At 40.8% G+C, this 17,570-nt stretch overlaps 1 protein-coding gene across 1 annotated transcript in view; it reads right to left on the bottom strand.

Moving 5' to 3' along the window:
* sucla2 (succinate-CoA ligase ADP-forming subunit beta) overlaps nucleotides 1–17,570 on the bottom strand; it is a 29,746-nt gene that overhangs the window by 9,085 nt on the left and 3,091 nt on the right. The window contains exons 2-9 of the mRNA XM_050049653.1: nucleotides 14,440–14,623; nucleotides 12,176–12,275; nucleotides 11,266–11,428; nucleotides 6,739–6,867; nucleotides 1,691–1,829; nucleotides 1,397–1,558; nucleotides 730–872; nucleotides 474–594 (exon numbers count right to left, since the gene is read on the bottom strand). Coding sequence (XP_049905610.1) covers nucleotides 474–594; nucleotides 730–872; nucleotides 1,397–1,558; nucleotides 1,691–1,829; nucleotides 6,739–6,867; nucleotides 11,266–11,428; nucleotides 12,176–12,275; nucleotides 14,440–14,623 — 1,141 coding nt within the window. The remainder of the gene's footprint in view (nucleotides 1–473; nucleotides 595–729; nucleotides 873–1,396; nucleotides 1,559–1,690; nucleotides 1,830–6,738; nucleotides 6,868–11,265; nucleotides 11,429–12,175; nucleotides 12,276–14,439; nucleotides 14,624–17,570) is intronic.

Below are 17,570 nucleotides of genomic sequence, written 5' to 3'. Positions count from 1 at the left end.
ATTTCTTATCTAGGCCTAACCGCCATATGGATTTTTACTAAACTTGGTAGATATGTAGAACAGGACGCCTCAAGGTGACTGGAGAAATTTAACTCTAATTGGCAACTGGGTGGCGCTATAACAACAGAAAAATGCTTCAAAATGGCTAAAATGTGACCGATCGCTGTGGCTCCCCCTGTGGACCAATGTTGGTGTGTTTTTTCTAATTTTTGGTATGACTAAGTCATGGTATGGTATGCTGTACTCAGTGTTTATGGACTAGTCTTAAATTATTGTTATGATATGAATGAAAGTTTAACTGGAGAATGTGAGAGGAGACGTCTCAGTCTGTATAGATTGGTCATTAAATCATTGTAGATTTCCAGGTTTTCCAGGATGTGTGAGAATCTTACTGTGTGAGAGATTTATCAGAAAGCCCTAACACATTAAACTGCGTGTGTGTGTGTGTGTGTGTGTGTGTGTGTGTTCTCTACCTTGTAACCGCACTACGATGGGGATCTTGAGGTCCAGGTCTATCACAGCCATGATGATGCCTTGAGCGATGACGTCACACCTCATGATGCCTCCGAAGATGTTGACCAGGATGGCCTGAACCTGAGCCGACACAACATTTGCGTTAACCACCACGAAGCTATGCTATGATAACTAATAATAACTAACGTCATGGTGACGCAGACATCAGAGGAAGCATTAACCAGCCTGGAGGATCAGCAGCAGATGTGTTCTTACCTTCCTGTCAGAGGTGATGAGTTTGAAGGCCTCAGTCACCTGATGAGCCGTGGCTCCTCCTCCGACATCCAGGAAGTTGGCCGGCGTGCCACCGTGGAGTTTGATGATGTCCATGGTGGCCATGGCCAGACCTGCTCCGTTTACTAGAGAGGACAATAATCATTGGTTAGTTCAAAGTAAAATACAAAAAGGGAGGAGCAGGAAAGTGTGTCTTAAAATTAAAAGATCCCAGAAATATTATACATTATTGTTTGAGGCTGTACCTGACTCAGAATTATGTCAGTCGATTTGGATTGGCCGATCAATACAAATATTCAACTATTGATTCCTTATTTTTTCCATATTTTAGTTTAAGAGTTTGAAGGGGGTTCAGCAGGATGTTCAGGTTATGCAGTTTTATGATTTCATAACTCCTCATGAAGGAGTTCAAAATACAGAATTATGTTAAATGTGTGTAAAGTTTATAAAGTCTGATGAAACCCTCGTACAAACAAACCTCACATTAAAAAGAGATTCAGGTAAAGAAGATGCATGAGGCCGAATGTTTCAGTTTTCCAAAAATAATAACAGCTATTTTCCCAGATGACGGGGCATCTGATTTTAAAATCATCCTCCTTAAAAATCCTGAAATGTTGCCTTTGCTTTGTGACATTTGCCGAGCACTGACCCAGACAGCCGATGGTTCCATCCAGGCCGATGTAGTTGAGGTCGGCCTTGGCGGCCTGCCGGTCCCGGGGGTCCTCCTGGGTCCAGTCCTGCATGTCGAACACCTTCTTCTGGCGGTACGCTGCGTTGGAGTCAAAGTTGATCTTGGCGTCCATGCACATCACTGGTGACAGACAGACACAGGAGGTTTAGGGCTGTGGTGGCAGTTTTTAGTCTCTCTTTTTTAGGGGATTTATTGCTTAGTCTCTGAAAGGTTCCTGAAAAAGATGCTGTGTGTGTGTGTGTGTGTGTGTACCGATGCCAGAGGAGTCCTCCACCATGGGGTTGATCTCGACCATGGAGGCGTCGTACTTGATGAACAGATTGTACAGTTTGATCATGTTCTCCGCCGCCTCGTTCACCAGCCCCGACGGGAAGCCCATCTTCTTTGCTACCTGCAGCAACACAGAACATTTTATAATTATTAATAATGTCACTGAGCATCATGTTCACACTTTACAAAGATCCAGCAGGTTAGCTTATGTTAGGAAACAGGAACAGGAGGAGACAGCCGACCTGGCTCTGTTCAAAGGGAACTAAATCCACCTATCAGCTCCTCTACAGTTCACTGATTAACATGTTTTATCTACGCTGTGTAATCTGTATAAACTAAAGAGTAAACACCGTCCCTTTAAAATACCGTCACATCAAACTGATAATTATGCAGTACAGTTGATGGCTCGCAGCCACAGAGAAACTGCAGAGACCTTTCATTTCAGCATCTTTTATGTGTCACTCTCTCCTCTTTGTTGAGATTAAATACAAAATGGAGGTGTAGTATTTTTTTGCATGAGTGCTGGCGTCACTCCCACAGAGCAAAGAAAAGAGTCGGTCGAGGCTGCAGCTCCTTTGCTGTGTAGAAATGTGAGGAAAAAAATAAGACTGGTCATTTCTGACGTCTGGAAACTTCAGTCAGTTACGTATGCTGCAATCTAGAGAAAAAGTGGATGATTAAAACTTGGTGTTGATACTCTACAGTAATAACAGGACTGTAGTGGTCGAGTCTGGTCTATAGATGTCTCTATTATATTTAACTTGATTCACACTTGTCTGGATGTGAACTGAAGCCTTTTCCAGTCTCAACCAGTTTGTTTCACCTGCCCAGAGACTCTGGGGAGGTTGTTTTGTGGCAGTTCACAGTAGAAACACAAAGATATTTAACATCACATCACTAGTTTACACTTTTGTTCACTGTTCTGTCATTTGCAGTAGAAGTATTTCCCTTTATACCCTGTCTACAGTTGTTTTCAGAGGGTCTACATGGCTCCTGTAGCAACGCTGACATCAGCTTATCGACCTGCTGAGAAATTAACTAAAATGCTGAGTTGCATTTAATATATTCAAGGACAAGACAATTAAATACATCATTAGCACTGTTATCATTATAATTTTATCTGTCTCTCTGTTCTTGTTCTTTGTCTTTCCCTTCTCTTAATGCCTTTAACGACCCTTTCAAGACATTTCTAACCAAGTTTAAGACAGATTTTTGGACAAATCATTTCCTTATTCAAGCATTTCAGAAGAGTAGTATCTCTGTATTCCTGTGCAGAGTCCGGTTTGACGTAGGAATTAGGTTATTAGTGAGTTAATCTACATTTTGTATATAGACAAAAAGACAGTATAATGTTCAGCGAGGTTTTAAGATGTGTAACATTAGAAATGTTGACTTTAATGCAGCAGAGATCCTGTACGATAAGTCACGCAAAATGAGAACTGTGCAACTTCTCAATTAATTTGCCTTTCTTGACACTGCACGTCCTTCAAAGCGACTATTGCTCATCACAGTATCGATGCTGAAACAATACATTGTGCAGCCCGAAGTTGGCACATATTAGAGCTACATTATGTCAACAGCTGACTTGCAGAAAATAAATTCACCGTTATGCTACAATACGTGACGGAAGATTGCTGTAACGATTAATGTCATTACAAACAACGAGATACCATGAGTGTTTTCCAAAACTTTCTATGATTTTTACTAATTCCTTGACTTTTCCATGACCGTGGGAAATGATTAGATCAATTCCCACCTCCAATATTTTCTGAATTATCTATCAGCATCAGAAAAACAATCAAACTGAAAGAGAACAAGCAGCTTCTTCTTGTTTCTCTAGAAACAGAAAACCTGCTGAAAACCTGAGGTCTGAAACCTGATCTTAGAAAAAAGTAAAAGGAGTGAACAAACATCAATGGACCTCCATCTACTTGGAGAGCGCTGCAATCAGCACCTCTTCTCTCTGTCAAATATATTGAGTGTCTGCTCTCACTATGACAACCAGCATATTCAATATCCAGAGCCCAAAGCAGCACAAAGCCCTGCCGGTGAGATCTGACGCAAAATTACACTCAAACACAAAGGAGACGAGAGGGAAAATGGACTGAGACTAGGAGATTGAACAGAGAGTGGTATATTACAGCCAAGATTAAAGAAAAATATAACCAAAAATGTGTAAAAATAAACCTTAAAATTTGCTTCTAATAGACCAGTGACGACGTTAGAGAAGACAAACGTCTGCTCATGTCAAAAACTGAGCAAGACTGAAAATGTCAAATTCCCTGACAGCTTTTATTCCAGTTTTTGACCTCTGTTTCTGCAAATCTTGCATCCAAGCTTGAGTTGTGTGTTTTGTTTGTGTGTGTGTGTTACATGACTTGTTGTGATTTTCTGGTTCAAAGACATAATGACCAAAAAACCTGCAGGACTGTAAAACAATGTTTGTGAAGCAGTAAAAGGTCAGGTCACACTGCAGCGCGGGAAGTGATCCGAGACGATGCTCTGAAACTGAGTTCACTGGTTAACAAATAAAACTTTAACAGAAACAAGTATGTTTTGGGAGTTTTTTAGAGAGAATGTTTGGTGAACTTTGGAAATGACTTCAGATTGTATGAGGTGATTTTTTGGCCACTTCAGGGCAGTGGAACCAAGCCAGCAACACAACTCTGACATATAAAGTGCCTTTTTAAATTTGTGTGGTTATTATGTGAGCAAAAGTTTCAATGTCCAGCAACAACATTATGATTTATGAGCAGTCTTTGCGATTGTGTCCACCTGATAAATGTCAGTCCAATATTTTCTCTTTAAGCTCTGTTTTTGGTCTCCACCATCTCCTGAGGGAAATCTGTCTCTTTAGCTGCTAAGCTTCAATACGTCAGGCTTCTCTCACGCACTGTTTGTATGTTTTCCTATGAAAAGTAATGCACAAAATTTGTATATATCCCACGTAATCATGAGCCAGTGTCAAGGCTGCAATCACATGACCACTGAACGAACAGTAGTAAAAAAGGAAGCGGTCCCCTACGGACACACATAGGGGTGTTTGATGGGTTGCAAAACACAGGACTTTCCTTAGGAGACACATGTTTGGAACTGTGTGAACTTTGAGTCATTTCAAGGTAAGTCGTCACCATGTTTCCTTTCCTAACCCTAACCACAGTAACTTAAAGTTTGTTAGATCCATTTCCAGCAAGTCCTGGTTTCCTATTATTTTTTTGAGTCAGTCTATACGCCACCTGACCTGGCATCTAAGGAACCTTTAATTAGAGGCAGGTGTGCTGATGTGAGCGTGGTGCATGGAAGACGCCTCGGGGTTACAGTCTTTAACCGCTGCCCATTTGGTTAATCTTTGCTTTTTACCGTTTGATGAGGTCGGTTAATACCCCACTGAACGTTTGTTTGGGGATTTTTGTTTTCACTTTCTTTTCTAAATGTGACAGTCAAGACAATCAATTCATAACGCCATCCTGCAACTCTCCAAACATCCTACAAACAAATCAACTCTTAAACCAACCGAAGCACCTGGATCATCAAACAGTGAGTACAATAAAACCAAAGACAGTGAGTTTATCATATCTCCTGTAATGTTGTCTGTGGGCGACTATTTTGAAGCCACAACAAAGGTAATTACGTAACTTTATGTTAAGTATGAAACATCATTCGTGGGGCACTAATTTTGTGAGAAATCATACGAACCAATAGATGAGGATAAGATGACTGTTCATCAGCTGGTCTTTAACTGTGTCCGTCAGCTGTTTGCTGCTGTAGGTAGGGTACAGTGGCTGTTTCTTTTTTTTTTTTTAAGCGACGCTCTGAGAACAGTGAGAGTGAACCAATACAATAAATGTGCAATAACACCAAAACAATGAGCTGAAAGAGCCTAAAATGCTCCTCGGCAGCAGGGATGTAATAATTCTCCAAATCCACAGGTCAGTTCAGATCTCGGTTTTTCCTACGTTGGGGGGTTGCGGGTAATTGAGACAAAACTGACAAAAACACCGTATGTGGCGTGGTGCTCAATGTTGATGGCATGTGCAAAAAAAAAAATCAACTGTGGGAAACAGTGTGAGAGCTCCACCTGGTAGCGTAGTGACAGCTCAACGGGTTCAAGGTGGCAATGGTTCGGGGAGGGGGTGTGTGAGACACCAGGAACGCACATGTTTGTGTTGTGGTTTCGGTTTGGTTTCAGAACTGTTCCAACTCTAACACATACAGGTGATAACTCAGTTCATCACTACAAGCAATCTATGTCACATCAAAGAGTCGGCTGATGTTTTGCCAATATCTGAATATTGATTAGAGACGCTTTCAAGACAGTTTGACGTCATGTTTGCTGCGTCTCATGTACGTCACATGAACGTCAGGTCTAGTTCATTCAGACAGCAGTTGGTACCAAAGTGAAGCTGATCAAAAGGACATTATTTGTTCTGTGTGGAAAAAGCTCAAATGTTCAGGCACACTGTCATCTTTGTAAAAAAAACATAACAATAGTCGCTTCATCCTCCACAGTCATGGGTATATTTATGGATCATTTTAAACATCTGAGTGTTGTTCATAACCATCAGACTGGAAAATCAAAAGCAGGACGGTTATTTCAGAGCAGCTGCCTGAAAAATACAGGTTGCTTTCTATGAAGTCCAGGAGACTGATTATAACTTTGCTAGTGTCCAAAAATAACATCTGCGAATTGTTGGACATCAGAACAAAATCATAAATCTTCAAGGATATCAAATATTTTTCTTTCTTTCTGAAAGAAACCAACAGGTAGGGCGACTGAAGCTTTTCTCCAACCTGAGACTTTATTTGTCGGAGAGAAATTGGACCTGTACCTTGTTAAGAAAAGAGTTTCCCTCTGAGAAATAAGATGCAGCCCCTTGTGAGTTTTGGACATTGTCTCCGGCCGAGCAGCACAAACACAAACACACCCAGCATCCCTTCCTCCTCTGTTCGATTTCTCCTGCAGCCCAAACCACACAGTTGGAGCGTCTCCAGTGTGTTTTGTGACTTCTTCCATCTACTATTGATTGTACCTTGACAGCCTGTTCCATCTTAATGCCCTCCACAATGTCGATGGGCTCCTTCACAATGGCATCTGGATTTTCGGCAGCGACATCTTCGATATTCACGCCGCCCTGCGAGCTGCCAATCAAGACAGGACCCTGTGGGACACAAGAGGGAGTGGTGAGATTATGATTAGAAAAATCTGTGAAGTTTGAGTTTCAGATTTTAGTCTGTCATCTCACTCTGAAGATTAATTTCCATCCAATGAAGCAGACTCAATAATGAGTCTCACCACAAAAAGAGTAGTTTTACATAAAGCTGGACTTATTTTAGAGGCTGTAATTAACAATTATATCTATTATAGATTCATACATTTTTTGATTGTATAATTACCTAAAATAAATTAAATGATATGCCAGTTTTCTACCTCAAGGTGACATCTCAAAATACTTGTTAATTTCAGTTAGTTTGAAAAGATGTTTGATTTTTAGTCAAATAAGACAAAGTAATGCAGCAAAACTTCGTATTCGTAGAACATGATGAATTTTTGGCATTTTAGCTTGGAAAAAGACTCAGTGACTTGACGATCAAAATAGGTAGGCACAAATCAAGAGGCGAAGGAATAAAACGACAGACATTGAAATCCCTCCTCCTGCAGCTCTGTCCTAAGCTCCTCCCACCAGACGACCAAGGGAGTGTGCATGCACTTCAAACAGTGACCCAGTGTTTAATATATTTCATTGTAGAGCTGACCACAGTGCATTCACTCCCACTCTCTCTCTCTGTTTACCAGACCACAAATGAGACAAGAATTAGCTGCTAGCCACCCCATAGTTCGTCCACCTCACTCCCCGCCGCTGTGGACTGCTTCACCAGGAGGAGAGCAAGCAGCAGCTCAAGAGACAACCTTTTAATTGGCGGCTGCAGTAGCTTGAATTGGCCAATGCAAACCCCCCATTGCTGGGTGTCACAGTGGGCTGGTTGCCAGTGGCTGCACCTGGTCTAACCTGTGTAATGGCAGCAACAGAAAGTTTGCTGATCTGCAGGAGTCAGGGCTTTCGGGTTCATCTCTAGAGTTGTTTCCCGCTCTTCTCCCCAAGAGGTGGTTTGTAGTGGTGGGGAGTGAGGCGGAGGACACGCTGTGATTCGAGGCTCTAGCTAACGTTAGCTACATGAACATGAACTTGAAGCTGCAGCCGTGAGCCTTTGGGCTCCTGGTCACAGAATGCTGAACTATTAGCAACATTTTCTCTCCATCTCTGAAATGCTTCGCTGCAACTGACAAGTTTTATTTAGTTTTTTGTCAGACTCTCTTTTAGACTCTCTTTATGATCGTCTGTCTTCTGTTCTTGGGTTGCTTGGCAGTGTAGGCAGTTGTTGCCAACGCCAGAATAGCAACTTTCTCTGCAGGATTGTCCTCCATTGCGCATCTGTTTTTGTAGACCAACCAATAGGAACACCCTCTCTTTGAAATGATCGGTGATTGGGCAAAGTCTCCTGTCACAGGCTAGATTTTCTAAACCCTGAAAACAGAGCGAACAAGACTTTCCAGACTCATGTAGGGAAATATCTGTCTGTTTAGCTGCTGAATGCGCCACTATGTTCAACAGCTAGTCTCTCACTACGCCGGGGGGAGCTGCAGATTCAGGTTCATCACAGGCATTGAAGAAATGTTTCTGGCTGCTTGTTGTCCCTGAAGTTTATGTTCCATTTTCACAGATAAATAACAGATAATTTTCAAAACCATTTTGGCCCTTCCGTCACACGACCTCTGCACACTGACTGTAACTTAAGCAGATGCGTGAGCACAACTATATGTGAAAATCCTTCCTGTTGAATACCTACTGATCTCAAAGGGAGGCACTTTACATCTCACACTCCATCTAATAAAAGGTTTGGTTCCACCTGAGGAGTTTCTTTTGTCTTTTCTCTGCTGTAGGAGTGAAGATTAAGAAGACAGATCTCTGGTGGGTATCATCATTATCTGTGGCATGTATAATGTATAATAATGATCCCATTATGTATGTGCTGAATTACTCTATTAATTTCTCCAAAATGAAGTGAACAGGGAAACTAACCCAGGTCTTTTTTTTGCCAAAAACCTGCAGACATCTGGGGCCATGTTCACAAAGTATCTCTCAGACTCATCCTCCACTGTACTTGCGATATTTTTTTCCAGTTGTCTGACAAGTAATCCCTGACTGACTTTGAAATCTGCCTTCATTGTTTCTGTCTTTCAGCATATTACTGTTTTTAGCAATAACATGTTTGTAAATTACTCTAAAAAATAAGATTAAGACCCGTATTTTTTTTAGCCTCAGTATGTTTTGTGAAATACATCCCCTAATTTTAGGATGTGGGTTGAGAGGTGGGCTGCACTGAGGCAGCAGAGAAATCCTTTAAAAGCACAAATCTGGTAACAAGAAGCTTAACATTTGTTTAATGTCTAATAGGAGGATTTGGACTCATTTGAAATTGTTCATAGCTGCAGATTTCCTTCACTAAAACACTGTCCTGATGTGAGATGCAGGTTTCTACAAGGTTAATGAGTTACATGAACTTTAAAGTCTGTCAAATCACATCAGAGCATGTATTTAGCTGAATGAGGACACCTCTGCAGGATGCTGTCTCTGTCTGTAACTTATATAAAACAGTGCCATGAGACCACTGCAGTCTGTGCTGAAAAAAGACCATTACCATTATTTTTAGGGCTGTGCTGCCACCTAGTGGTTTAATTCAGAACAACCAGCAAACACCTGTACAGGATGACGTCTTCCTTTTAAAAATAACTTGTGTGCATTAAGTTACTGAGAGGACAATTTACATATTCTTAATTTAGTTTTTATGATTATATTGTCTTCTGTACATCTTCGTCTGTTATTAAAGCCGTTTCAGGAGCAACAAAATTCAAACTGGGCCTTCAGCTACAGCAGCAATCACCACCTTCATCAAGATGTGGCGCTGGTTTTGGTTTTGCTCCTTGAAAACACTTCTTATCCTGAATATTTTCATATTTTGCCTGATATTTAATACACTATTGTTTCTAAAACTGGGCCCAGTGAGAGACCCTGACCCGGGGAACCCACTGGTTGTTACTGTGTGGTTGTGGTTACTGTACTCAGTGTTAATGTAATTTGAAGCATTCTCTGCACAAGAACTTCCTTCGGGATAAATACAGTTCTATTTAATTGAACTGAATTGAAGACACTGAACTACACAAAAAATACAATGTAGTTAGATGATCAGAGCCGATCAGATCAGATTGATGGATGAGGGGAGCAGCTGTTTGTGAGTAAAAGCAAACGTAAGACCGAGCTCACTGATGGTTAAGTTTCATTTTCACTGCTTTTCTGCTGCTTCATCTGTGCCCTCCCTCTATGGAGCAAATAATAACTGAACGGTATATATATTCCAGCAGCCACCTGATAAACAGTCCAGGTCCAAAAATAGAAAATCTAAATGTGGCGGCAGATGTTTTAGTCGTGGCGGCCACAAATAAATGAATGTGTGGGAAACCCTGAGTCGTCTATTCATGAGAGGATTATAGGACAATGGGCCCCTGGGCACAGCTATGCAGAAGGCCCCATCACCTCTCCTACATGGACACAAGACTTGGTGGTGTTTTTTTTATTGTATCTTTGTAGTCGTTATAACATATCTTTGTGGTTTCATGTATCTTTGAGGTAAAGTCCCGTACCCAGTCAGGTACCCGGTCAGTGACACTCTAAAAAAAAGGTGATTCATGGGTGGTATTTTGTCTTAATTTTATTTCTGTGTTCGGGTTAAACAAAGAACATGCAGGTCAGATCAAGCATGTTGGATAATATATATATTAGAATAAAACGAGAATAACAATAAATTAGTGTAATGGTTAACATTTTAGTCCTCTGACTGCTGACTCTGTGTGTTGGCTCCGTCTCTTGCGGCAGCTGGAACATGAGAGCCTCTTCAATCAGGTGCGTTACTGACGGACACGTTAACTGAGGAGATGTGCTGCTCAATATCATCAGAATAAGCAAAACATATCCATTTAAATAGTATTTTCTGAATCAACCCCGTTTTAAAATACATTATTTTAGTTTTGACATGTATGAAATGTCCCAAACTGATCACTTTAACCGTGCTGGCTTGCAGAATTATTCAAACAGTGCATGGTTATTATAGGATTTGCAGTTTTGTGGCGAGCTGTGGACCTTGTGCTGGTGGGTCAGGTTCAGCTACACATATGACCAATTAATTAGTTATATGTGCGGCCATATATAAATTTACGATTTCATATTTAAAAAGGAGACTTCCACATGTGCAATCGCTGTTTACTTTCATTCATTCATACAGAACAGCCATTGCAGTGAGCAACGTTTCTTTGCTAGAGACGTTTGTTACTAAAGAAAAATACTTTATTCAACTTCCTGTTTGTCTCCACGATCAACAATCTCCACCACCATCAGAAGCGTGTGGGAGACAGTTCAGACAGAGAGGCTTAAATCCAGCTTTAGACCTATCAGTATCTAAATGTGTGTGTGTGTGTGTGTGTGTGTGTGTGTGTCTTCTCTCACCTGGAAGGACCTCTCCATGGTGATGGCGAAGTAATACTCTCTGCGTGGGTACCTGCGCTCGCAGATAAACACCTGGTTGCAGATGCGACCTGCCTCCCCGGTCTGCTTAGTGTACAGCTTTCGACCAATCATCTGGGAGGAAATGTCACGGGCCTCTTCTGGCCTGAGGAGGAGGAAAATGATTGTCAGAGGAGACGTCAGGTATATTTCCTCTGCATCACATCTGATAAGTCAAATCTAAGAATATCACATAAAGCACAGATCTGAGTGACTCTTAAGAACTTCTGGTTCACAGTTAACTACACTGAGGTTTCGGATTCGACACAGCCGTCTGTTTTTTCCTTCCAAAGATCATTTTAATCTCCTCCTCCATGTTCTTGCAGCTTCTCTGCAGCTTGTTCCTGCCACACAGCTGACATTTGGCATGTAGGTGGCATTTTACAATGTCAGAGAGTCAGCTGTGCCAATTAAAACTAATGCAACACTCTACAGATGCCTGCAGCACCTCAGCTATTCAGATGTGAAGTTAGAACTTTATTTCTGTGCGACATATCCTGGAAAGATGTTTCAAATTTGGAGAAGCCTGGAAAAAAAAAAGATTTTGTGGATGATAGGAGCAAAAGCCTTGGATCACTGATGTGTCGTCATGCGTTCTACATAAAGAAAGATTTCGCTTAGGGGAGTTGTTCCTCAGTGATCTGATCTAAAGACAGAAGACCTTTTGTTCTGCACAGATATAAAAGCTCTCTGAGGTGAATTTATGGTGCCCAGCAGCGACCTGCAGCTAAGAGACAAACCACACAAAGGAACAAACAAAAATCTGGGCGGGCTGCGTTAGGTAAAGCAGCAGATTATTTCTGTTGTTTTTGGCATTAGATTTGTGTTTGATGACAAAGACTGGGTTACTTACGAGTAGACGATCCTCACTCCTCCCTTCAGTCCGCCCTCAAATGTCCCCTTTCCTCTGCCACCAGCCAGAACCTGAGCTTTCACCACCAGGTCCTTTGAACCTGAAACACACACACATTAGTCCATGAATAAAACATTAACTGTGATACTGACAAAACAGAGACGACTCTGGTGAGGACTTCTGCACCCCTAACCTCTCTTTAACTCTCACCCTCCACACAGCTGAAACATTTCAATCAGGCAGACGGACAGAAAATAAACTGACAAGTATTGTGATAATGCTAATAATAATCTTAAATGTGGACTGAACGTCTTTGGGTTTGGAGTGTTGGCCAGACAAAACAATCTGAGGACGTCACTTTGGGCTTCAGGAAAACTATGATAGTAAAGTAAGAAGTAGCTCTGTAATGTCTTTTTTACTGAGGCAATATAAATCTTTATTTTGTTATCACGGGGATGAGTCAGATCATTTAATCTCTTTTTTAAAATGACATTTATCTTTTTCTTTTTAACAGCCACTTCAGTTTTAATAAGTTAAAAGGCAGGAGTGATGATTTATTGTTAAAAAGACTTGTTAGATGTTTGACAGAAACCTGAAATGAAAGAATGAATCAGCAAACAGTTCTTTATTTCCACATCCAACATGATGATTCATTTGGAGTCTTTGTGTTTATGTCACCTGATGAATGTCTGTTTTGGTCTCCACCAACTCCTGAGGGAAACATCTGTCTCTGCAGCTGCTAAATGCTCCACTATGTTCACCAGCTAGTGTCTAACAGTGTCTGTCTGCTATCTGCTGCTGAGCAGGTGGAGTACAGTGGGTTTTTACAGCCTTTTCAAGATTCGAAAAAATTGCCGGCTGTGCTGGGTCGTGGCTCCACCACCTGCTGCTCCTGCTGAACCCAGGCACCGAGGCCGAAGAGGCTGTGATCCGGCTGTCCTTACGGATATTTTTATTATCATCATTCAACATGTAGAAAGAACGTGTAATCTATTGAGTCGATTTACATAGATAATTCACAATCATGAACCTAATCTGGATCTTAAACCTGCTAATTGCCAACTAATTTAACTAAATGTGTTATATTTTTAATATTTTGTCATGTTTAGATTACGTGTTTCAAAGGCATCTGTGTATTGTGTACATAACAGAGCGCAATACGAATTAAAATTGTAATTTCCAATAGTGACAAGCAATATTTATGTGCTTTACTAAATTTACACAAGCACTACGAGTGGTCAGGAGCAGGAGTAGATTTTGTTAGTAGCTACAAAAAGATCGGAGCTACTAAAATATTGATGAATGCGGACATGCACGTAAATTTCCGTCTGCGAACAGTTTACACACAAATTCCTTCTGCTCACGTTTCATGAATGAGACCCCTTGTCAGCAACTGGTCATATGATAACTCTGGAGGGCATTTGGCCTTGTGTGCTCTGATTAATCTGGAATGCAGTAAACACAGCAGTCATAATTTTGTTATAATGAAAACTCCTGGCATTTGCTCCTGGTGTTCTTCACCACTGTGTCAGAGGGAGGAAAAAGCAGGAGTAAGAGGTGAAGCAGCTTAAAAAGTGACGAAGTTTCTTTATAAATGAGGGCTGTGTGTGGATCTAATTTATGCAGATGTGGACAGTGGTTCCTGGGGAAAAGTAACTTGATAAATATTTAAGAAACTTTTATTTGAGAACTGAATTTGGTGAGGTGCTAGGTGGAACAATGAGTGTTTGAGTCAGACTCTCAGGCCGAAGCAGTCACCCCGAGGAAACACTTTAGCCAGAGCAGTACAGTTGTGGCCGCACAGATAAACAATGAGCTTAAAGTCACTACAAAGCTCCATAAAGCAGAGAAGAGTAATCGGTGCAACCTCTTTACTATCCTGCAATTATGTAAGTCAGGTGTCAACTGATCCCACTGAAGCCGGGGGAGGCTATGTTTAGACTGAGTGTATGTGTGTCCGTCCCCACACTGAACAGCTGTTTAAAATGCCCTCACACACAAAGGTCATGAGATGTCAGAAAAGGCACATGCTGGGTTCGTCTATAAGAACGAGGGGCTGGGTGTGGAGCTGCTTAAATGTGTTTGCATCAAATGTCTGGTCACATTAATTATCTTGTTTAATTGTTCTTTCACTTTATAAAAGTAAAGAGTTATTGTACGCCTGCCTGCCAAACTGTCACCTAAACATATGGTGATAATCTGCAGAGATAAATATGTTCGATACTGATATTATTGGCACTTAATCCAGGCTCTGCGCGGCTTACCGATCTGCTTGGCGACAGAGTACGCCTCCTCTGAGGAGCTGGCCACCATGCCTTCTGGCACGGAGATGCCGGCCTCTTTCAGCAGCCCGATGCTCATGTACTCGTGTAGGGAGAGGTTCCTCTGCTGCTGCTGCTGCAGGTGGGACACATGGCCGCCGAAGAGACCTGAGGAACCAGCAAGAACCTGGAGTGACAGGAGAAGAGATGGAAAATGTTTTGTCAGAAAAAAAAAGAAGAAAAGAACCTTTCAGATTTCAACTCTGGTTGATGTGGGGACATCTGTGGTTACTGTGGTAACAGTAGATGCAGTTTATTGTAACAGGAAACACTCACTGAGCAGCCTCTCTGTTAACACAACCAGTAGATTAACTGGTGTAACTGGATTACATGCTGCATCATTTACAGTCCATCCCTACCATACAGGAACGGCGGACTCCACCCTCAACAATAACAACTACTATATATAAAGTTAATTACTCAGTGTAAAGAATGCTGAGAAAATGTCGACCATACATGACATCAAAAACATTTGATTTCATGAAAATAAGAAGGATTAAATCTAAGACATCTGAATGACAACTAAACATAGACAGGAAATAAACCGTTACTGAATATCGAGGCCTATATATAGATTATCATTATCAGAGAACAACTGGTGGAGATTCTTCACACTTAACACACACATACACGCAAAAACAAAAGCATGCAGAGTTTCTTTCTTACACCAGAGCAGAAGTGTTTGCAGTCAGCAGGGAAACACAAGCAACACTGGAAACTTGATGAAGGAAATGAAAGCAGGAGAGCGTGTACAAGTGTTTCTCAACTCAAACTGAGTCAGCTGGAGGAAAACATGATCATGGGAAACAGTGAGAGTCAGTGATGTTGGTCTGTGAAGTGACGGAGGTGACGGTGTTCATACTGTCTACTGCATCAGTGTTGACACAACAGACTGCTGATTGAAAACAGGGAGAAAATGGGGAGAAAAAGGGCAGATATTCCAGCCTGGTGTTAAAAAGACATGTTTGGCTCCTGTTTATAGCTTCAACACACAGCTGTCTGTCTGCACCCTCTTTAGCTGCTCACACATCGTCAGGACTAAACTGGACGGAGGGCTGATTGGGAAAATTGCTGTTCAATTTTATTCACTGATTCAGAAAAGCTGAAGTTGGACATGTGCTTCCAAATACTCTGGATCACAGAACACACGCGACGATGCATGTTGACAGTAATATAAAATTATTGACCTTGTTTTTCCATTTCATACTTTGTCTTTAACTTCTGGTTACATTTCCAGCTTTAGTAAAAAACAGTCTGGGTCCTGATGACTTCACACAGGCTGCAACAGGTTGATAACACCATCATCATGTTATTACTATGTACTTAAAGTAGAATATTACAGATAGTTCATAGCTGGCAGAAAAATGTGTGCGTTACACCAAATTACAAGTGCGTAATATGACGATAGAAAACTTAAATATTTTTGGTTGTGAAAATCCTCAATAAGCAGGACTGGTTTTATGGCAATGTTTGTAGAGATTTTAATTAGATTCAAATAAATAAGTACCTTATTTTGTACAAAAACAGACACTGCCAACATTTACTGTATAATGATACAATGATATTGTGATTTAAAAGTTATATATGTCAGAAAGTGTCATGTGACATTTACACACAAGACACCATTAGTGGAAAGTAACTACGTACGTTTAATCAAATACTGTACTTAGGTACAATTTTGATGTTCGTAAGTATTTAAATTTTACTTCTATTTTTTTTACATTTCAGAGGCAAATACTGAACTTGCAGATTAAGATTTAAAGGAAGCAAGGCTGACCCGAATGCTTTAAAGATTCGATCGTTGCCATGGTACTGGAGGTTATTTTAACTCTAAATAACCCACAAATTAAGAAATAATAATTCAACAGTATTCATTGTGCATTAATGTTAAGTATTAATTGTTATTCTGAGACACAAACTCAGTGATAGTTCTGTGACTCCAGCTCAGGCTCATCAAATGTCAGTCACCAGCAGTCCAGCACGACTTAAACTGGGACAGTTTGATCTCAGGTGACAGGCTTAAAGATCACAAGCTCACGAAAAAGTCAAATGTCTGAAATAGTTTCAAACTTTTTCACAGCTGACCCCCAAAAGGTCGAGCGCCTGATGTGCTGAAGGAAACACTCTTTTCACAAATCTGTGGCTTATAGTCACATTATTTTAAGTGCACTGACTGAAAACTGATGTTTTAATATAGTCAGACTTTTGTCTGTCATCATCCCAACTCCCTCCAAGCTTTGACTAATCGTGTATATCTCTCACTCAAGCTTCGATATCCAAAAACTGATATTCAGTATTCCGCCCTAAAAATAACTATTAAGACTGCACAACACACCATGCCTCATTATACAGTTGTACAATAGTGAGAATCAGCTCCATCCTGTCCAACTACAACATAAAAATGTTATTTACATGTAAATGCATTGTAATACTCAACCAGTAGTATAATATTTTCCAGTCTGACAGAGCCTATTGTGCCTAAATAGTGGTACCTTTACTTTGATACAGTACAGTTTTTACATGTTATGGCGCACTTTTACAGAGCGGTACTGCTATCTGTATTTGATTATAGGATCTAAACACTTGTTAAACCACTGTAAGAAACCTCATTAGGGAAGTCAACAGTAATGTGGTTGTGATGACTAACAGTGTTCAGCTTGAACAATCAAATAAGTTACAAAAAAAAGGTCACTGCATTTTTAGCAGTTTTAAACACCAGGAAAACAGTATTTTAAGATGTTATAATCCAAACCTCAGATATCTAGTTTTATATACAGTGCATTGAGAAAGTGGGCTTAATCAGACCCCATGTTGAAGTTCATTTTTCCCCTCGTTAATCTACACTTAATAACAGATAATGACAAAGTAAAAACAGGATTATAGCAAATTTACTTAAAGGAATAAACAGGAATATGACTTGACATTAAGCTCAGGTGTCTGCCATTACGCTATCAACCTGATTGGACATGATTTGGGAAGGAACACACCTGTCTATCTATATGAGGTCTCACAGCTGACACACACTGAGCCGTGAGGTCGGAGCTGCCTGCAGAGCTTGGGCACAGGATCGTGTC

Source organism: Epinephelus moara, chromosome 7 (assembly GCF_006386435.1).
Source record: "Epinephelus moara isolate mb chromosome 7, YSFRI_EMoa_1.0, whole genome shotgun sequence".
Taxonomy (NCBI): domain Eukaryota; kingdom Metazoa; phylum Chordata; class Actinopteri; order Perciformes; family Serranidae; genus Epinephelus; species Epinephelus moara.
This window is presented reverse-complemented; position numbering and strand designations above follow the sequence as displayed.